Source organism: Gavia stellata, chromosome 22 (genome assembly GCF_030936135.1).
Source record: "Gavia stellata isolate bGavSte3 chromosome 22, bGavSte3.hap2, whole genome shotgun sequence".
NCBI classification, from domain to species: Eukaryota; Metazoa; Chordata; class Aves; order Gaviiformes; family Gaviidae; genus Gavia; species Gavia stellata.
The window spans coordinates 12,985,470-13,006,002 of NC_082615.1; the positions used below are offsets into that span (position 1 = coordinate 12,985,470).

Genomic DNA, 20,533 nt, shown 5'->3' on the forward strand with positions numbered 1-20,533 from the left:
CATCTCCCAGGGGAGCTCAGCACCCCCCAATGACACCCAGCGTCTCCCCAGGGCACCCTGTGCCCCCCCAGGAACCCAGCACCTTCCCAGGGCACCCAGTGTCCCTGAGCCCCCGACTTGATGCCAGCTCCCAGGTGACGCGGTGCGGTACCTTGTAGCCCTGGATGTCCCCGTTCTGGCTCTCGGCAGGCGGTGGTTCCCAGGTGACATCCAGCTGGGTGGCCGTGGCCGCCTGCACCGCCACGTTCTGTGGCACGCCGGTGGGCACTGTGCCAAAGGAGGGGACAGTGTCACAGCCCAGCCGGGACCAGGGAGGGGAAAGCCCCCCTTGATGCGGGGGGATGCACTGCCTCGTCTTGGTAGGACCGTGGGGTACCAGGGCAGTCGAGCCCCCTCCCCGCAGCTCCCAGCCGTGGGCAGCCCCTCGCAAGGCAGGGCCGTGCCGGCGGACTCACCCGCTTCGCCCACGAAGACCTCCTGGGGGGGGCTGGGGGGCCCCTCGCCCACGGCGTTGTACACACTCATGCGGATCTCGTAGCGCCGGTGCTTGCTCAGGTCTGAGGGGGAAAGGGGAGAAGGGGTGAGCGGGGCCCTCCCTGCGGCCGGCGGTGTGGGGGTGCCACTACGCCCGGGGGACCCGGCAGAGCCCCCCTTGCTGGGGGGCTCCCCGAGGAGCAACAGGAGCGGACAGGCAGAGGTGTCCCCCGGGCACAGGGCACGCCGTTCACCCCATGGCACGCGGTTCACCCCATGGCACAGGCAGGCAGAGGGGAGGGACACACAGGGGGGTGGCAGTGGGGAGGACACACGTGGGGGGGGCAGGGAGGGGCAGGGGGAGCGCTGACTTACTGTCCAGCTCGTACTGGGTGAGGGAGACCTCGCTGAGGTTGTGCACGGCGTAGACGGCTGGGCGGCACGGGGCAGGGAGAGCAGGCAGCCGGTTAGTCCCGCACACGGCACAGGTGGGCTCCCACCTCTGAGCGCCCACCCCAGCACGGCTGCCCACCCTAGGGCAGGCCAGGGGTCCCCTGCAAGGGCCCTGTCACCCCCAGGTGCCAACGGGGCTGTCACAGCTCCACGGAGCCTTTCCATCCTCCAGCCCCATCCCTCGAGTGGCACAAGCCACATCTGGGCATTGGGGTCTCCACGGGGGTCCGCCCGCGGCTGAGATCGGTGGATGGGGCAAGGTCCGGTCTTGGGCTCTGCCCTTGTCACTCATGTCCCCGCTGCCCCCAGAGTGGATGTGACCCCATTCCCCTCGGGGTCTGAGAACGGCAGCGCACCCGGACACACACAGCGGGACGTCACGCAGACACCCATGTTAGCTGCAGACGCACGGACACCCCTGCTACAGGGACATGGTGGCTGAGCACAGCAACATCGCAGACAGTGTGTTAGGGACCACTGGACTTGGTGGCACGAGGGGACTGGTGACAGCTCCATGGGGCACAGCCTGACTCTGACAGCTCCAGGCTGGTACCCGGGAGAGGCTGTGGAGCGCAGGATGCTGCCCTGCCCCGTCCTCCACCCACCACCACTGGGCCACCCCCCCAGCCACTGGTCCCCAGGCTCGGCGGGGCCGCCAGCACTCACGGGTGAGCTCGGCCCACGTGGCGCCGGGGTTGCCGATGCCGCGCAGGGTAAAGCCGCGCAGGCTGTCGTACACCAGCTCACGGTAGCGGAGGCGGAAACCCAGCAGGATCCCATTGATCTTGTCCTCGGCTGGGGGCTGCGCAGGGAGGACAGGGAGGGGCTGCTCTGACCCAGGGCTCCCCAGCACCCCGAGACCCTGGCTCTCCCCAGTATGCCTCGGTGCCACCTCCCAAGGGGGTGGGTGGCCGGTCCCTCAACACCCCGCAAGGTGGAGGGGACAGTACCTGCCAGCGGATGAGCACCGACGTGGTGGTGTGCGGGGTGACGGAGAGGATGGTGGGGGCTTCCTCAGGGGCTGCAGGGGAAAAGTGGGCAGTGAGGCTCTGGAGATGCCCTGGGCATGGGGGGATGCCTAGGCAGGGGGGCACCCCCTCTCCCTGCCCCAGAAGCCGCAGCCTGCGCTGACCCGCCTGCAGGGTGGTGAGTGACTCCGACTCCTCGCTGTACTCGCTGTCCCCGATGTCGTTTGTCGCCTTCACGCGGAACTTGTAGGAGGTGAAGGGCTTCAGCCTGGATGGAAACAGAGCGGGACAGGGACGGTGAGGCCAACGGGTGACCCCAAGAGCCACCCTCCCTCCCACAGAGCACCTCAGCTGGTGCTTCCCAACTTTGGAGCAAGCACTTCTCATCAGATGGGGAAACTGAGGCACGGGGCAACTGCCCAAAGCAGAACCCATCATCTCCCCGGCTCCCCATCACCCCACAGCACCGCCCGGGGCCGGCCCGTGCCTCACCTGTCCACGACGAAGGCGGTGGTGTTGTGGCTGACGGAGGCGGAGTGCAGCGCCCACTCGCCGTTGGGCAGCTCGCGGGTCTGCACCGTGTAGTAGCGGACGGGGGAGAGCCCGTCGCTGCCCGGCTCCCAGGAGAGCAGCACGCTGCGGGCTCGCACCTCCTCCTGCTGCGCCAGCGGCTTCCCGGGGGGCTGCGGGCGGTCTGGGAGAGGCGAGGGGCTGGGAGCACCATGGGCACGCTTGTGGGCGTGCACACCCCCCCGCCACGGGCTGGACCCCCTGCCCCGTTACCTCTCTTCTCCGTGGTCACCACGAGGACTTCGGCCGCCTCGCCCCAGCCCTTGCGGGTCTGCGCCGCAATGCAGAAGAGATAGGTGGCCTCGGGCTGGAGGCCGGTGGCCGTGTACTGCCGGGCGCTGGGCTCCAGCACCTCCACGGTGGCCGCGTTGGCCGTGCTGCTGTTGAGGCGGTGGGTGACCTGGTACGCTGCGGGGAAGGGAGCGGCACGGTGGGGCTGGTGGAGGGGACACCATCCTGGGCTCCCCCCATGCATGCCTCCCTCCTCCATCCCTGCCCACGCACGGGGCCAGCAATGAGGGGGGGTTGGCTCCCTGCACGGGGAGCTCACCCACAGCCAGGGACCCAGCACAGCCTGCCGAGCGGGGAAACCCCAGCCGCGGGGGCACCGGGCTCTGAGATGCTTGGGGGGTCTCAGGGAGCTGGTCTCTGCCCCCCCACATTGACCCCTGCTCCCACGGGACCTCTGCACCCCTCTGCAGAGCATCCCGGTGTGGTGCAACCAGAACGGCTCCCCACCTACCCAGGATGATGCCGTTGGGTGCCATGGGCGGCTGCCAGATGAGCCGCACCGAGGTAGTTCTCACTTCAGGGAAGAGGATCCCAACGGGGGGCCCAGGCACTGGAAGGGGGGAGAGATGGGGTTCACTGGGGGGTGCATAAGTGTGTGCAAAGTACCAGGCCCTGTGCAAGCAGGGCTCAACCCCGTGCACCGGCAATGAGAGCCCTGGGTGTCCCAGTCAGGGGGGAGAGGGATCAGCCCAGGGAACAAGGATGGGATGGGATGGGATGGGATGGGATGGGATGGGATGGGATGGGATGGGATGGGATGGGATGGGATGGGATGGGATGGGATGGGATGGGGGGGCCTTAGGCACCCAAGGGACGCTCCCAGCCCATTTAGGTCTCTCTGCCCATCCAGGTGCTGTTACCCACCGTCATCCAGCGTCCGCTCGAGGATGGGGGGCCGGCTGGGCACGCCGTCACCGATCCTGGTGAAGGCCAGCACACGGATCTCGTACAGCGTGTACTTGCCCAGCCCGCTCAGCTGGGCGCTGCGGGAGGCATTGCCCTCTGCCAGCCAGAATTGGGCATGCGCATCCGAGTCCTTCTCCTTGTACATCACCTGCAACAGACCCCGTGTGACATGGCCGGGCAGGGCCACAGCCCCTGGGACCCCCCTGGACCCCCCGGGGATGGAGCAGCATGGCCAGGGCTGGCACAGATGGGCACCATCTCTTGGAGGTGGCACAGCTGGGGACCTGGCAGTCCGCAGGGTGATTCCCCCCAGGGAAAGCTGTGCTTCCCAGTTCTGCAGGGGAGGCTGGCAGGGCACGGGCAGGGCTGCAGGCAGGCAAAGCCACAGCACCAGGGCTGGGGTTGGTGCTCACCTTGTAGCCCAGGATGAGGCCGTTGCAGTCTGCCTCAGGGATGTCACTCCATCGGACCAGCATGCTGCTGGAGGTGGTGGCCAGCGCCGACACATTGCTGGGGCCGGAGGAGGGCACTGGTGGAGGGATGAGAGTGTGGGGTCAGTGGCCAGATCCAGCCGAGGTGGGTGCCCAGCGCTGTGGGGTGGGCAGCGGTACCTGACTCCCGGGTGCGTCCCACCACCGCGTGGCTCCAGGGCCCCAAGCCGATGGCATTGAAGGCTTGGACCTGCACCCGGTACTCGGTCCACTCCTCCAGGTCCTCGATGGTGTACTCCCTCTCCACGCGGTCGTGGATGACGTGCACCGCCGGCTGCCCTCGCCCGTCCGAGCGCACGTACCGGATCTTGTAGCCCACCAAGTCGGGGTTCCCGTTGTACTCCTGCTCCAGGAGGGGCTGGCCCCCGCGGCGGAGACGGGCACCATCACTCCTGAGCTCCCACAGCCACCCCAGCTCCATCCCCCCTCAGTTCCCCCACCTTCCTGCCTGCCCCTGTGAGCCCCACGCCCGTGGGCACAGACACCCCCCCCAGAGCCGCGGTCCCCCCCCTCACCATCCAGCGCAGCCACAGGCTGGTCTCACTGGCTGTCCGCAGGGTGACGTTGGCGGGTGCCACGTCCGGGGGTGCCTGCAGGGTCTGGATCCTCCGGGAGGGCAGGCTGGGGGGGCTGGTGCCCACAATGTTCACCTGCCGCATGCGGAAACTGCGAGGGGAGAGGGGGGGTCACAGTGGGGGGCGAGAGGGCTCCAGCCCCCCGGGGAGGATGCTGCCGCACCAGCCCGGCCACTCGCCTGTAGTAGGTGTAGGGCTTCAGGTTGGGCACCTCCAGGGAGCGGGCGTCGGGCTCGTTAGCCAGCTGGTGGACGAGCCCCCACTCTTCGGCCTCGCCGCTCTGACCCACCTGCGGGATGGGAGTGAGGCGAGCTGCCCCCCGGCACCCCCTCACCCCCCCCCCCGAGCCACCCTGTACCTGTGCTTCCACCTGCCAGCGGGAGATGGAGGTTTTGCCATCGTAGCCCGGGCGAAACTGGATGGTGACGGTGCGGGGTCCGATGTTGGAGATGCCCAGGTTGGTGGGGGCACCGGGGAGCTCTGTGGGGAGAGGGCAGGGTGGGTGGCACCGGCCGCTCACCCCCAGCACTGGCCGCAGCCTGCCGGTGTCCCCACGGCACCGCCGCGCTCACCTGGCGGCACCCCTGAGGAGATGGTGGAGGAGGAGACCTGGCCCTGGCCCTTGGAGGTCATGGCAGCCACCTCGATGGTGTAGGTGGTGAGGGCGGTGAGGCCGGTGACGCGGTACTCCAGAGTGACGTTGGGCAGGTAATGGGTCACCCGCGTGTTGGTACGGTTGTACTCCTCCCAGGAGATCCGGTAGCCTGAAACGTGCCCCGTGCCGTCAGCCCCCCCTCATCGCCCACCCCAAGGAGCTGAGTGGGGCCAGGGGAGACGCTGTGGGGTGGGAAGGGGACCGGGAGGAGATGCTGTGGGGTGGGAAGGGGACCGGGAGGAGATGCTGTGGGGGGAGATGCTGTGGGGTGGGAAGGGGACCGGGAGGAGATGCTGTGGGATGGGAAGGGGACCGGGAGGAGATGCTGTGGGGTGGGAAGGGGACCGGGAGGAGATGCTGTGGGGGGGGAAGGGGACCGGGAGGAGATGCTGTGGGGGGGGAAGGGGACCGGGAGGAGATGCTGTGGGGGGGGAAGGGGACCGGGAGGAGATGCTGTGGGGGGAGATGCTGTGGGGTGGGAAGGGGCCTGATGCAGGAGCCAGGTACCCGCTGGTGCTCCCTTACCCGTCAGGATGCCGTTCTTCTCCAGCGGCTCCTGCCAGCTGACCTTCAGGGACGTGTCCAGGATGTCACTGAAGCTGAGATGTCCCACAGGGCCAGGCACTGCACAAAGACACCCAGGCTCAGCACGCAGCCGCGCACCCAGGGGCAGGAGCCCTCGGCACCCATGGGACCCCCACCAGGAGCGAGCATGGAGGGGGCTCCCCTTGGATGGGGCTTCCCGGGGCTCGGCGGCACCCCTGTTCCACGTCCCCACCAGCAGCACCAGTGGGACCAAGTCCCCCATCTCGGGGCTGCGCCCACCCTCCCCGGGAGCCGCAGGTGGGCAGGGTCCGTCCCGCGGGAACGCAGAGCCTCCCCGTACCGTCCTCGTGGGTGCGCACCAGCTGGGGGGGGCTGCGCGGGCCGTCCCCCGGCGTGGTGAAGCACAGCACCGAGGTGAAGTACTCGGCGAATTTCCGCAGCCCCGCCACGTAGCCCACGTGCACGCTGTCCTGGAAGTTGGGCCGCACCGTCACCACCGTCGCCTCCTCCTCGTGCTCCGGCTCCCAGGCGATGAGCTGCGGGAAGAAGGAGCTTGGGACACCGACGCCAGGCACCGATGGCCCCACCACGCACATCGCTACCACGAACACCATCCTCCGGGCGCTTCTGGCCTCCCCTTATTTATTGAGAGTTGATTAAATATCAATTAACGGTGCAGGGAACGCTTGATGCCTTTAACAGCGTGTGTTTACCCATACGAGCCGATACAGAGCACACACTTTGTGATTAACTCCCATTGATAACGGCGTGTAATCACCCACTCGCCTACGTTTAGGAGGGATGTTTGGGCATTTAATTGGCGTTGTGCAAGATAGCCTATAGCAAGTTAATTAAATACTAATTAGGCCCTAAAAATACTAATCAAAAATACTAAGTGGTGTTTAATAAGAATGTTAAATATCCTACTCGCTCTGGTTATCTCATTCAGCAGCAATTAAATTCCTGAATTTCTTTTGAGTGGATTAAGAAACAAGTTTAATGTTTTAATTCAATTTAATTAATGTAAATTTGAATTAATTGCAATTTGGAATTAATTACAGAGACTCCGGGCCCATGCAAGTGTTAAATCTCGGTAAATAATATTTTAACAGTCAGGCTGGAATCAATTAAAATCTGGAGTTTCAGCAAGGAGGAGACGAGCCACTTTGTGAGGGTCAGCCGAGGAGTTTCCCCCCTCCCAGCTGCCCTGGTTTTGGGGAGACCCGTGGGAATCGCCTCTCACCTTGTACCCCTGGTTGATGCCGTTGATGAACTGGGGGCTGGGGGGGTTCCAGGTGAAGCGGATGGTGGTGGAGTTGGTGGCTTCAGTCTGCACGTTCCCCGGGGGCACCGTGGGGACTGCCGGGATGAAGGGACGGCTTGCAGCGGCTCCGGCTCCGTGAGGTCCCCTCCATCAGCCGGGCGCCAGCCCCCTGGGAGTGCGGGCACCCGCAGCGGGGAGCACCCCGGGCACCCAGGGTGGTGCCCCAAGATGTCCCTGGCTGGGCCAGCCCTGCCCTGGCTCTGCAGCCCCTGCTCACCCCGCCCCAGCGCATCCCAGTCCCCCTGGGACCCCCACACCCATCCTCCTGCCACCCGTCCCCATCACCCCCATGGCACAGCCTGTCGCCGCTGGGGCGAACGCCGAGCCCCTGCCCGTCCCTGCCTACCTCCCTGCAGCGTCCACTCGGTCACCTTCATGCTGTACACCCCCAGGCCGGCGCTGTTGTACGCCGCCACCTCGATCTCGTAGTTGGTCCAGATGATGAGGTCCTCCAGCAGCAGGTTGTTGACGTCGGCATTCGTGATGTTCTTGAACTGGTAGCCCACGGGCAGCCCGGCCAGGCAGTACCTGGGGACCAGGGGCCATCAGAGCTGCCGGTGTCCCCACCAGCACCCTGGGACACCAGGGACAGGACACCCATGCTCCCCCGCCGGCCACTACCGGATGATGTAGCCCTTGAGGACGCCATTCTGGTGGCTCTCGGGTGGCGGCTGCCACTGGATCATGATGGATTGGTTGGTGCGGCCGCTGGCGATGACATTCTGGGGGGGCGCAGAGGGGGGCTCCTCGGGCAGGGACACCCTGCGGGGGATGAGGCGGGGTGAGCACTCAGGGCCGTCAGCCCCCCCGGGACCCCCGGCCGCGGCTCACCTCTCCGTGTCCTTGCTGAACTGCCCCCTGCCCACGTCGTTCACGGCGCAGAGGCGGAACTGGTAGGAGCGAGCAGGGACCAAGCCCCGCACTGCCACCGACGTCGACTCGGGGTCCACGCTGGCCAGCAGCACGGTCCAGGGCGCGTCTGCGGGGGGAGAGGGGGGCGGCGGGGTGGAGGACCTGACCTGCAGGACACCAGGGTCCGCTGCCTGGTGGCAGGCTGGCTAATGAGTCCCGTGGTCCCCAAGCTCCCCGCAGCATCCCCTTTCCCTCCCTCTCACCCCCCTGCCCACCACCCCGGGGTGATGCCGGAGACCGGACTTCGCCCGGTGCCAGCCTAGCCGGGGCCAGCGGTGCCGAGGAGGTGGGAGCAGCCCCTTACTGTTCTCGGAGACCTCCACGATGTAGTGGAGCAGGGGGCTGTTGCCGTCGAAGGGCTTGGCCCAGGTGAGGTTGATGGCCCGTTTCTCCAGGGGGCTGAGGGCGGCCACGGGGCTCTCAGGGGCGTGGGGGAGCTGCCTGGACGGGGGGGTTAGGGAGGGGGCAGTTAGGGAGGGGGCACAGCCCAGGGCGCGGGGTGCCAGCGGGGATGAGAGGGGTCTCACCGGACGCGGAGGTGGGCGCTGCGCGAGTCGTTGCCCCCAGCGGAGACCACCTTGCAGGTGTAGGTGCCGATATCGCCCGACCAAGTCTGGGAGATGTGGAGGGTGCCCATCTCATCCAGGCGCACCCGTGGGCCGCTCTCCAGGCTCAGCGGCGCCCCGTCCTTCTCCCAGATGTACCTGTGCCGGGGGGAGAACCCAGGAGTCCTGGCACGCTGCAGCCCCCCACAAGGAGAGGGGACCAGGGGTCCCACCGGCGTGCCGAGCTCCCCGTGTGCAGGGCACCAGGTGGCACTGCAGGACCACCAGCACAGGGCTGGGGATGGCAGCACCCACCATCTGCCTGCGCCCACCCCAGGCAGGCAGACAGCCTGGGGGTGCCCGGACCCCCCAACCCTCCCAGCCCCACCGCACATACCTGACATCCACGCTGGGGTCGTGGGTGACCCCACAGTTCATGATGGCCTTGGTCCCCTTGATGACGCTCTGGTCCTGCGGCGGGTTGGTGATGCGTGTCCTTGCTGCGGGGGGACAGGATGAGCCACCAGCACTGCCCGGACAGCTGCGGGGGTGGCATCGGCAGGGACAGCCCAAGTTTGCACCCACATAAATCAACCAGCCACATGCTAGAGCCCATTCTTGGCATCCCCAGAGAGCTCCATCCCACGCCACGCGTGGTGGGAGGCAGCACCCAGCTGCCCATGGAGCTGGGCAGGGTCCATCCCGCGCCGTGCACGCAGGCAGGGCGGCAGGCAGAGCCCGGCTGCCGCAGAGCCGGGTGACGCGGGTGTGCTGGTGGGTGCCTTACCCCAGACCACCAGGTCGGCAGACGCCTCGTCCACGCCACGGGAGTTGGCGGCCAGGCAGGTGTAGGTGCCGGCGTCGGCGAGGTGCGCGGGGCTGACGAGCAGGCTGCCCGACTCCAGGAGGGTGAAGCGCGGGAGCTGCACCGAGCCGCTGGCCAGGATCCGCTCCCCTGGGTGACATGGAGGACCCCCATCAGCTCCCAGTGCCCCAATCATTGGCCAAGCCTGGTGGCCACTGAGGAGCTCCTGGTGGCCACTGAGGAGCTCCCTCGGCTCGAAGAAGATGCCCTGGGGCCATGCGGGCAGGCAGGGATGGGCAGGGCAGAGGCAGTGCTCAGAGGGCACCCTTGCCTGCACCCCAGTGCCCCCAGCTCCTTTACCTTTCTGCCACGTGATGGCGGGGCGCGGAGCCCCCGAGGTCTCGCAATTGAGGATTACGGACATGCCGTCAATCACCGTGCTGTCCTGGGGACCCCTGGTGATGTTGGGGGCGATGCCTGTGGGGCAGAGAGATGCACAGTCCCCCCTGAAGCCCTTCCCGGTGCTCAGCCTGGAGCTGACCCACTCCCAGGGCATGGGGTGTCTCATCCCCACGGGTTTCCCGGAGTCCCCGAGCCCACCGTGGAGCCCAGCTGGGGGATCCCAGGCACATCCCACCCACTGCCCAGGCAGGGCACCCCGGGCTCCGGGGTGGGGGTGGCTGGCACCTACTAGTCACGGCCAGGTACGTGGTGGTCTGCACCTCGCCGGCCGCGTTGCGGGCGAAGCACTGGAACATGCCGGTGTCATCGGGGACAAGCCCGGTGATCTGCAGGCTGCCGTCTGCCAGGAGCTGGAAGCGGGACAGCTTCTCCAGGTGGATGAGGGCAGCGTCCTTGTACCAGGCCATCTCGGGGGGGGGGCACACCTGCAAGGGCCAGGGCCACGTCAGGCACGGGGCTGCGGCGGCACGGGGAGGGCGGCTGGGGAGCAGCTCACCTTTGGCTTGGCAGGGGATGGCCACCACCTTCTCCATCTCGGCCGTGATGTGCCTCTCCGGCTCCTTGACAAACTGCGGCGGCTCTGCAAAGGGAAGCCCGGCGATGGGCGTCAGAGCCGGAGTCCTCTGGACCCACCCCCAAACCACCCCCAGTGACTCCCGCCTGTCGCTTCCCATCTCAGCCCTGGGGCTGAGACTGCCCCAAATCATTGCACGTGTGGTTTGGGCTGCCCGCGGCCGGGGCCTCACCCAGGACAGAGAGGTAGGCGCCCTTGGCCACAGCGGGCACGCTGCTGCTGCGGAGCACGGCCTCGCACTCGTAGTAGCCGCTGTCGCTCAGCGCGGGGTTGAGGATGGTGAGCCGGCGGCTGTAGTCGCTGATGCCGCTGGAGAGGGGCACCCCGTCCTTCTTCCAGATGATGTGCAGCTTGATCAGCGGCCTGGGGGGGCCAGAAGCACGTCGAGAGCCAGCCCCAGCCCCCCGGATCACGCCAAATCCCCACCTCCCTCCATCCCACAGGACCCCGGAGCCCCGGTGGGAAGGGACCTGGGGGGAGCCAGGGGCACCCAGCCCTGGGGCCGGGCGATGCCAACAGGGAGATGCCCCATCCCCATCTCATCCGCCCCACCGCGACTCGCCTGGCATTGGCCACACATTCCATGGTCACCTCGGAGGTCCCGGCCACCACGCTGGTGTTCCTGGGTGGCACAATGATGGTGGGTGCGATGGGATCAGCCGGGCCACCCACGTCTGGGGAGAAGGAGGCCAGAGGGACAGCCATCAGCACCCGCTGCCCCTGCTCACCCCAGGGTGCCCCAGCCCCCAGCGAGGCTGATGGGGCACCCAAAGCCCTGTGCCCACTCTGCGTGGCATGGAGAAGACAAAGGTGGCAGGGACCAAAGGGCCGTCGGCTCTGCTCTCCCGTGGGAAGGACGGGCAGGTCCAGCCCATCACCTTGGCATCAGGGTGCCTTCACAGCTCTCCCTAAGCCCTCTCCTCCCGCGGGAGCCCGTGGCACCCCGCGGCACCAGCCTGGCCCCCAGCCTGCGTGGCAGCGCCGGCTGGCAGGGAGGAGGGAGGAGGGGAGTATATAAAGCAAAATGATTGCAACAATAAAAACCCCTCATGTAGGCGCTGTAAAAATGCGATCGGCTTGAAAGCTGCTGATATAGCTGAATCCATAAACATGGGCTCCAGGTTGTTTATTGCGCACTGGGACGCCGAGGTACAGAAAAACAGATTAATGGGGCAGGAGGAGAAGGGGGACAGGCAGAGCCCTCCGCGGAAAGGGATAAACCCCCCCAACGGAGCAGTGGGAGGGGAGATGGGATGAGAGCATCGGCAGGACTGCTGCCACTTTGGGGCGTCTTCCCCGGGATGGGCTGTCACCACCTGAACGGGGGCCGGGGGACCCTTGGCCAGGTCCTGCAGGGTCCAAGGGGACCAGAGGGACGGGGCCACAGGCAGGACCCGATCCGGAGCAGCGTGGGCTGAGAGGGGTACAAGGGCAGGAGCGGGGCAGGGTGTCCGGCAGCAAAGCTGCTCCCGTTGGGGCTACGCTGCACCACCCCATCCCGCAGCCCCGTCCCGGGGCATGGCCGGATCCGGCCCCGGCAGCAGGGATGGAGCGGGAGGCTCTGCCCGTGATATAATTAGCGCTTGCAGCACAGCCCAAAGTGCCTAAATAAATTTTGAGGCGGCTGAACTGTTAAGTCAGCAGAAGCCGGAGCCTCCGAAGAGATTTACTGCAAATTAAACTTGGGGGCGAGCCAGGCGGCGCAGGGGGAGCGGGGCCGGGGAGGCGATGCCCCTGCACTCACTGGCCACGGTCAGCGTGATGGGCTGGCTCGTCTTGTTGTCCCCGTTCTTGTCGTTCACCGCCTGCACGTAGTAACGTCCCGCGTCCGGGGCCACGGTTGAGAGGATGACGAGGGTGTTCTCCAGCGTGATGGCTCTGCGGGGACGGGCGGGTGGCGCGAGATGGGGACGTGAACCCAATGGGGACACTGATGCAGTGAGCTGGGACCCTCCTTCCCCCACCCAGCACCCACACCGGCCCCCGGGGCACCCACATGCGATGGGCACGACCCCCAGTCTTCCTCCTGCCTGCCCCAGGCACCGGCCCCGGACAGGGGCTCGGCTCAGCCACTGGCCCCAGACAAGAGCTGGGACCATGCTGGGACCAAGCCCCACAGCCCCGTGCCAAGCGGAGCACATCAGACGGTGCAGATTAACAGGACTTTTTTATTTTTTTAATTTTTTTTTTTTTATGGAATGATCTAATCTGCTGGAAACATAAAATGGTTTGGGGAATATATTTTTTTACCATTAAATATGAGATAAAGGAGTTTTATCTCCTCAATCCTGCTTTGCAAATAGAAAGGAGACCAGTTCAATTCCTGCATAATGTGGGTTACAAATTCAATTCCCACACGCTGCATCTGCCGCAGCCCTGCAAGGACGCCTGGCACACGCACGTGTGCTGTGCCCGGCTCCGTCACGCCGGCTGCCGCCCTGGTGCATGCTGCGCCCCTTTTGCTAGCCTTCCTCTCTCTTCTTTTTATATTTTTTTAAAACTTCATTTCCCCAATGACAAACAGCGCTATTAGTCGCCAAGCCTGTCTCCGGGTTTTAGCACAATGCGCTCAAGACGTCTGTTAAACACCCTTATTGCAAGGACAACGGGTAGCCGAAGGAAACGCAGCCCCCCCGGATGCCGGGGGGATGCTGGGGGGATGCCGGGGGTACTCACATGCGGCTGCTGGGGGAGATCTTCCGTCCGTCGCGAAACCAGGTGACCTGGGGCTGGGGGAAGCTGGCGATGCGGGGCGCACGGATGACGGCTGCCTCTCCGTGGGACACGCTCTGCTGCGTCTCGCTGTCCTCAAAACTCCCCATGTCTGCAAAATGTTGGGGAGAACCATGTCAGGGGCTGGGGAGGGGCCGGCAACGTGCCCGGGGACCCAGCAGCGTCCGGCCCCGGGTCTGGCTGGGGAGCAGGCTGGAGGCTACGGGGATGGGCTCCCCCAGGGGATGCCGAGGGGCTGCCCCGGGGTCTGCTCGCTGCTCCCCTCCTCGGCTGGGGCGGCTCGGCAGGCACAGGGTGTGGGATGGTGGTGGGGTAGCTCAGACCCCATGGGCTGCTCCCACACGCCCGGGACTGTGCTCAGACCAGGATCCGTCCCTGCAGCGCCCGGAGCTGCACAGCCCCATTGCCCGCAGGCCCATGTGTCCCCCACCGAGGATGGGGTGCAGTTGCAGCCAGGAGGGCTCACCCCGGTGCTCCCCAGCATCTCTCCCCACCCCAACCCACGGCCCAGCGCCAGGAGCATCCCGGCACGACCTTGGCTCCGCGGGCAAGGTTGGGGCACCCGCTGCCTCCATCCTGCCTGGCGTTCGCAGGCTGGAAGTGCACAGCAGTTGAGGAAAGCAGAGTGAAACAGGGTGCACGGAGAAGGGGGGCAGGGGAATTTTATTGACTTCCCTTAATTGCTGTAATTAAAAACATGTAAAGAATCTTTTTTTAACGACTTTGCCATTATCATTAGTTGTTAGCACAGCTGCCTTATTAATTTCTCATTAGCTTCCCGATTTGTCATTGCTCCTCAGGAAGGGGCTTAAGGGGACGGGATTGGGGGCATCCCGGAGGAGAGGGGTGACAGAGAGGGGCAAGTCCCCCGGGGCACAGAGCCAGCGTCCCGGGCCCCAGCACCCTCCTGTCCCACTGAAACCCCCCGCGGTGCCTCCGCATCACGCCCCAGCGCAGAACCCCCAGGTCTGGCCCATCCTGCTCGGATCCACTCGTTGGCAGGATCTGTGCCGAGCCGTGGCAGCGGCACCCGGGACCGAGCCTCCAGCCCAGCTGCTCCTGCTCCTGCGCTGACAGATGCGGCTGCCCAGCCCCGCGTGCTCCTGTTTGCTTCCAGTAACGATTATAAATGGTGTTTGCTTTAAGTGCTCCACGCAGCCGGGGAGGAGCGGGGCTACTTTCACACTGCAAAGAGTTTCATGCCTCCAGCGAGCCGGAGACACCTACCCAGACACGGTGCTGTGGGTTTCCCGGCCCCGGTGCTTTCTGCCTGCACCCCATGCTCTGCCCTGCCCGCGGGGTGCCCCCCTGCACCCCCGACCACCACGGCCTGACCGGGCAGTGGGAGCAGCGGAGGCAGCAACAGCTCCATCCCTGCCAGCATCGCCCCAGGGATGCTCCGGACTCCTGCGCTGGCCATGGGCTGCACCAAGGCTCACGCCATCCCGCAGCACCACAGGGCTGGGTGTCCCCGGCCGGTCCCCCGCCGAGTGGGGCTGTCACTTACAGGCCACCTGCACCTCGGTCTGGCGCTGCAGCAGGGCTCCCATCCGGTTGCGGACGATGCAGCGGTAGAAGCCGGCATGCGTGCGGTCCAGCGACGTGATCATATACCTGCGGGAGAGGAGGCACCTCAGCACATGCCATGACCGACCACCACCCACCCCAGCTGCAGCGGGGGACATCCAAGTGACCGTCACAGCCCCCGGAGAGGCTGCAGGTCCTGCACAAGCCCCCCATTTACTGCTGGGCAGCAACCCTTGCGCCAGATGCCGGCTCCTTCCCCAAGGAGCAGCTGCTGGAGGGGTGTGTGTGCATGTATGTGCATGTCTGTGCAGGCATGTATGCGTGTGCACACACGTGCACGCTGGGGAGACAACACAGTGTCCCTCGCTGTTGCAGAGGGACTCGTGGTCACGCACGCCGGAGGTGCTCTCACCGCACGCAACATGAGCGGTGGCCATCGCCCAGCCGGTGCGGGGAGTGGACGGTGACTCACCACCGCGAGCCGGAGGCACTGGGCAAGTGGCTTCGAGCTGTCAAAAGCAGAGGCGACTGCCGGTGACCCGGCATCCGCTGTCCTGACCCCTGCGCCGAGCCCTGGCGGTGCGCGGCAGAGGCATGCCGCGGTCTGCCGGTGTCACTCAGCCTTGGACCTGCGCATGGCCAAGCCCAGCACCGCTCCGATTAGCTGGGGCTGAGCCGCCTTATCATCCCCAGCGGCTGCAGCCACCAGCGCCAGCAGCTGATAAGCAGATAAAGGAAATAACCACCTCTCAACTCACCCACAGCCCCTGAGCATCGCCCCGGTCCCCCAGCTGGACCCCGCTGCCCCAGACCTCCCCGAGCAGCCCCCAGCCCCAGGAGGGATGCAGGCACTCCGGCTCCATCACCCCCCAAAATAGGCTGGACCCCCCCACATCGGCCCTGCAGACGGGTGATCCTTGGGGGGACGGGCAGGCACCACAGCATCGCCTTCCCTGACGGGGAGCGCTCCGAGATAAAGCAGAAAGGGAACAAATAAGCGAGCTCAACCCTCCTTGCCCAAAATCTAATCTTGCGTTAAAACCTGCCGCGGGCTGTTTCGGCAGAGCTTTGTTTGCTCTTTTGATAACTGAGCGTAAATTAAACTTTCATAAGAGATGAGGAGCACGTCCCCTCTGCCGGGAAGCGCGGCGGGCCCCTGTGCCCACCCTCCCCGGCGCAGGAGATAGTGCCGGGGACACAGGGCTCCCACCTCGCCCAGTGGCACCACCGAGCTGGGATGGGCACAGGGGGGCTGGCATCAAACCTGCTGACACCCACCCACCCATGCGGCGTGCCGGTGGTTGCCCGTCCCCGCGGGAGAAGGGTGGATGCCCTTTGGGAACGAGTCCTTGAGTGTCGCAGCTGATATTTAAAAATGATCCCCAGAGGCTTTAAATAAGATATTTCAATTCCATGGAGCTGTCAGGAACTGATGCGGACACCAGGAATAATGGGCACGCTCTCCTTGGGGTGTCCTCGTTAATAAATCACACGCACACACCGTGACTCCTAAACACACAAATGCACGTGGATGGACAGACAGACGGACTCTCGATGATGCTCACCTACCCCCTCAGCATCGGAGAGGGACACGTGGTCCCCACACAGACCCCCTGTGCACCCCCCTGCCACGTCCTCGCTGCCACGTCCCCTCCAAACCCTCATCCTGGGAGGGGGTGAGTGCAAAGTCCCCGGCGCAGCCCATGAGCCGTCCTGCGGGACCCAAATTGTCCCCACCCTTGGGGCTCACACGCACCCACGCATGGAGCACCCACCGATGCACAGCCCCGCTGCAGCGCCTTGTCCCCACGCGCTGGGGGCCGGTGGCTGGGACACCTCCGTGGGCACGGGGAGCCTTCGCCCTCCCGATGGGGACACCCCTGCAGCCCCAGTTAATGGGGCCTCGGCCCCGCGCCACCGGAGCTGGAGGAGCTATTATGGAGCGGAGGTTTTGCACACACCTAAGCAGCTGAAAATAGCCCCGAGAAAGGAAATCAATTACCGGGCGCAGCCTGGCCCGCAGTCATTAACCAAATATGAGCAGAGACTTTGTTCTCTGCCGCTCGGCTTCCACGGAGGCTTTTATCCAAGACCGCACTGATTTGATTTCCTTCCCCCATCACGGCTGGCTGTAAGGGGACGGTAACCGATTTCACCCCCTCGCAGGGGGATGTGCTGCAGGCAGGAGGAGGTGGAGGGGTGAAGCGTGCAGCCCCAGCACCCCACGCAGCCCCCCCAGTTTGAGCAAGCAGGAGTGGCCACGAGCCCCGCCACGGCTGCTCTCCATGGCCGGGAGCTCCTGGCTCCACTGTGCCATCCAAGCAAGCGGCTCCTCCGCTCGGGGCCGATCCTGCCGCCCGGTGCCCATGGGCACGGCCCCAGCTGGGTCACTTTGTCCATCCGCCAGCCCGGAGACGCGTTTTGCATTGCTCAAGCCGGGACGGAGATCTGGCCGTGCTCCCGGCGCAGCCCTTGCTGCTGACTCCGCTGTTTCAGGGGCTTGTTTGGATTGTTTGTAAAGACGGAGGTTGACAGGGCATCGTCTGTGGGGAAAAGCACTTCCGAAGCGAGGAGCGACCCGTGCTTCAAAAAAATGCACTGATGGAAAACAGCAGTGGTCTCCATGCTCGGTCAGGAAGCGGCTGTGCCACGCTCGGCCCCGGGGTCAGGAGGGGGCTCCGGAGTCAGAAGCCCCCGTGCCGGGGGACCGGCAGGTTTGCAGAAGCAGCCGGCCGGCGGAAGGCTTTGGCAATGGATCGATCTGACAGATGGATGGGCTGCACGTCAGGAACGACGTCCTCCCCATCCATCCACCCAGCCCGGCTCCCATCGGCACCTCCACTGCAGCAAGGCAGGGCATGGCACAGCACCGCGATCAGCCATAACCCCCCCTCGCCGTGCAACCCTGGCAAGGCACCGGCACCACCGATACTCCCGGCACGCCGGGCTGCTCGCACTGCCTTGTTATTGCAGGGCTGCTCACGGCGCGGCAAGGCCCCCGCGCTCCGGCAGAGCGATGCCCCAGCCTTGGCTGATGCTCGCGGCTCTATTATTGTAGGGTTGCTGAGAAGCGTGGGGCTGACGCTGCCGAATTATTATTAGATTGAGGGGGTGGAGAGGGGCCGGGAAAAGCATCAGCCGAAGGATTTGATCCATCAAATTGAAAGCCAGAAGAGCGCAGAAAGCTGTGTGGCTCTTCCAGTGCCGCCCAGTAACAGCAACAGCTGGATCAGATTTTGGATATAAGCACATTGGCACGGTCCCCTTTGATTAATATCCTGTATAACGACTAATTAATTCTAGAGGGGACGTGTATTTGAATAGTTACTGTGCGATAATGAAATGTCAAGTGAGCATTAAAACACACTTAGCAAAGGTTTAACGACTCCCAGCATCTGAGCCACGCGTCCCAGCACCTCCGCCCGCGCCCAGCCGCGGCGCTGGGCTGCCGCTCAATATGTTTTTAAATAACCCCCCTGGTATTTCATCAGCCCCTGTTAACTGCATTATTGGATCTCAATTAGCTCCTGATTGGAAAAGGCTCTGTTTTGACACACGTGGCTGGAGCCGTCACCTCTCCGCTTGCCAGAAGTGTTTTCCTTTGGTCAGAGGAATTTGGCGGGCACCGGCAGCCCTGTAAATCGCCGCCTCAATTGGCCCTGCCAAAACAATGAGCCATTTAATAATTAACGCCCACGTATTAATCTGCCGCCTTCCTGCGGAGCAGGGAGGGGAGCGAGCGCACAAGCCTCAATCCGTGTTGTGGCATCCGGAGGGCTCCGGCACGTCCCTCACCGGGAGCTCGGCCACCGCCCAGCTCAGGTGGCATCTTCAGGCCAGAAAGCCCTCCGCCGGTCTCCTTCCTGGGGCTGCCTGAGCCCACGTAAGGTCCCAGCAAGGAGATCCCCTCCTTCGCCTTCCCCCCGCACACCTCCTGCCAGCCCCGATGCCCGCACGGCTGCTGGGCACCGATGCCCTGCGCCAGGCAATCGCTGCCGCTTGCTCACACCAGCCTCCCCGTGTCCCCCCCAAAGCCAAACAAAGCACAGGGAAAGGTGAGAGCCTTCGCAGCAGAAGCATCACCAGCAAAGCCCACCCTGCGCTGCCCATTACCGGCTCGGTGCTGCCTCACCGCCAATCCCACAGGCTTTGCCAGAGGCAGCGATGCCAAACGTGAAGCCGGCCAGGCTGGAGGCACAGGCACGGGAAACTCACCGCTGGGCTCTGGCTTAGCCTGGCTGCAACCCCTCTGGTGTTCATCAGCTCCCATTAATTATATTATTGAATGGCAATTAGCTCCCCAGGGGAGAGGGCTGTGCTTCACACCTGGGCTGGCAAAGAGCTGGTCCAGCCGGAGCAGGGATGTGCTCCCGGCGAGCAGTGGCACAGGTTGGGGTCCCAGCAGGGAGCCGGGGGTGAGCTGCCCCGTTTGCCCCCAGGTCTGTGTTTTTGAGAGGGTCCTGGCTCCATGTTTTACATAATTTGGGAACAAAGTACAGGTATCGAACATCTGGGGTCCTCAAAAGGACATAAAGGCTTGGTGGGGTCCCGCGTGTGCATCACGCCGTGTTCCCTGCATCCCTGGGGGACGCGTACCCCAAAACATCCCAACCTAGCGAGGGGGGGTCGAAACAGCCCCGAACCTGCCCCTCCTCGGTGAGCCCACGCAGGGCGGCTCCTGCCAACCCTCCCCACGCGTGGGAGCCGACAGGGACGCCACGTGCTGGAAACCAACCCTGGGGCTTGCGGGCTCTCGGGTGCAGTCTGCCCGAGAAACCCAGGGCAGGGCTGGGAGGAGCAGTCGTGGCGATGCTGCAGTGAGCACCGCGGCGGCGAAGCCAGCCAGTGTTGGAGATGTAATTACACTTTCCCAGGTTCTGAGCTCCTGGCAAAGGGGATCTGGGCTCTTGGGAAGAGGTGGGGGATTCTTTAGTAGCTGCTGGGCTCCTGCGCCAGCTGCGGAGGGACGTGGGGAGAGGGAAGAGGGCTGATTTAGTAGATAGAAGATGCATCTCTACGGATGGGAGTCTGTCCAGAGGTAATCTATGTGTAAGGTAATTTCCGAAGGCAGCAGGACTCGATGCAACCCTTAATAGGACAATCTCATGTGATAAATTACCAGACCCAACTAATCTGCATGTTAAATTTCTTGTATGAGAAATAAATATCCTCAATTCACCAGAGAAGCACTTTCCTTCCGAGGCTTTCATTAAAGACATCAAGCTGCCTGATTTGCATGTTATGATTCCTCGTACAAGAAGAAGTCAGGCTCTGGAGAGCTCGCAGGAGAGCCCGGCACCGGCGAGATTATGCACGGAAAAACAGAGCTGGCCCTGGAGAGCGCAGTGCCGGCGTGCCAGGGCACGGGAGCAGAGCGCGCCGGCAAGCCTCCACCGCCCGCCCGCCCTGCTGTCACCTTAAAAAAGGTCACAACGGGCATCGGAGGGGATGGGGTTTTGCTGGGGGGTCCCCAGGCGCAGAAGGCAGCTGGGGTCCCATGGGAGAGCTGTCTCTACGCACCCCACGCCAGCGGCAGGCAACGGAGGCAGCAAGTGGGTGAAAGCAGGCTGGTCCCTGATCCCCAGGGATGCTCCCGGGGTGGGGGACGGGTCCACGTGCACACACAGAGCCAGGCTGCTCCCCGATCCCCCGCAGTCCCCAGGGATGCTCCCAAGGCGGGATGGCTCCACGCACACAGAGCCAGCCTGGTCCCCAATCCCTA

General features: G+C 64.8%; 1 protein-coding gene across 1 annotated transcript in view; it reads right to left on the reverse strand.

The window, feature by feature from the left end:
- The window catches only part of SDK2 (sidekick cell adhesion molecule 2), a 50,168-nt gene that overhangs the window by 6,228 nt on the left and 23,407 nt on the right, over positions 1 to 20,533 (reverse strand). The window contains exons 3-35 of the mRNA XM_059828187.1: positions 14,792 to 14,898; positions 13,228 to 13,375; positions 12,296 to 12,429; positions 11,114 to 11,225; positions 10,724 to 10,914; positions 10,207 to 10,557; positions 9,876 to 9,992; positions 9,498 to 9,665; positions 9,108 to 9,210; positions 8,693 to 8,869; positions 8,470 to 8,606; positions 8,085 to 8,232; positions 7,875 to 8,015; positions 7,600 to 7,781; positions 7,173 to 7,288; positions 6,270 to 6,465; positions 5,909 to 6,007; positions 5,301 to 5,492; positions 5,087 to 5,208; positions 4,908 to 5,017; positions 4,669 to 4,819; positions 4,274 to 4,511; positions 4,076 to 4,191; positions 3,621 to 3,810; positions 3,208 to 3,306; positions 2,679 to 2,873; positions 2,388 to 2,589; positions 2,060 to 2,163; positions 1,878 to 1,948; positions 1,594 to 1,729; positions 850 to 906; positions 456 to 557; positions 152 to 267 (exon numbers count right to left, since the gene is read on the reverse strand). Coding sequence (XP_059684170.1) covers positions 152 to 267; positions 456 to 557; positions 850 to 906; positions 1,594 to 1,729; positions 1,878 to 1,948; positions 2,060 to 2,163; positions 2,388 to 2,589; positions 2,679 to 2,873; positions 3,208 to 3,306; positions 3,621 to 3,810; positions 4,076 to 4,191; positions 4,274 to 4,511; positions 4,669 to 4,819; positions 4,908 to 5,017; positions 5,087 to 5,208; positions 5,301 to 5,492; positions 5,909 to 6,007; positions 6,270 to 6,465; positions 7,173 to 7,288; positions 7,600 to 7,781; positions 7,875 to 8,015; positions 8,085 to 8,232; positions 8,470 to 8,606; positions 8,693 to 8,869; positions 9,108 to 9,210; positions 9,498 to 9,665; positions 9,876 to 9,992; positions 10,207 to 10,557; positions 10,724 to 10,914; positions 11,114 to 11,225; positions 12,296 to 12,429; positions 13,228 to 13,375; positions 14,792 to 14,898 — 4,828 coding nt within the window. The remainder of the gene's footprint in view (positions 1 to 151; positions 268 to 455; positions 558 to 849; positions 907 to 1,593; positions 1,730 to 1,877; positions 1,949 to 2,059; positions 2,164 to 2,387; positions 2,590 to 2,678; positions 2,874 to 3,207; positions 3,307 to 3,620; positions 3,811 to 4,075; positions 4,192 to 4,273; positions 4,512 to 4,668; positions 4,820 to 4,907; positions 5,018 to 5,086; positions 5,209 to 5,300; positions 5,493 to 5,908; positions 6,008 to 6,269; positions 6,466 to 7,172; positions 7,289 to 7,599; positions 7,782 to 7,874; positions 8,016 to 8,084; positions 8,233 to 8,469; positions 8,607 to 8,692; positions 8,870 to 9,107; positions 9,211 to 9,497; positions 9,666 to 9,875; positions 9,993 to 10,206; positions 10,558 to 10,723; positions 10,915 to 11,113; positions 11,226 to 12,295; positions 12,430 to 13,227; positions 13,376 to 14,791; positions 14,899 to 20,533) is intronic.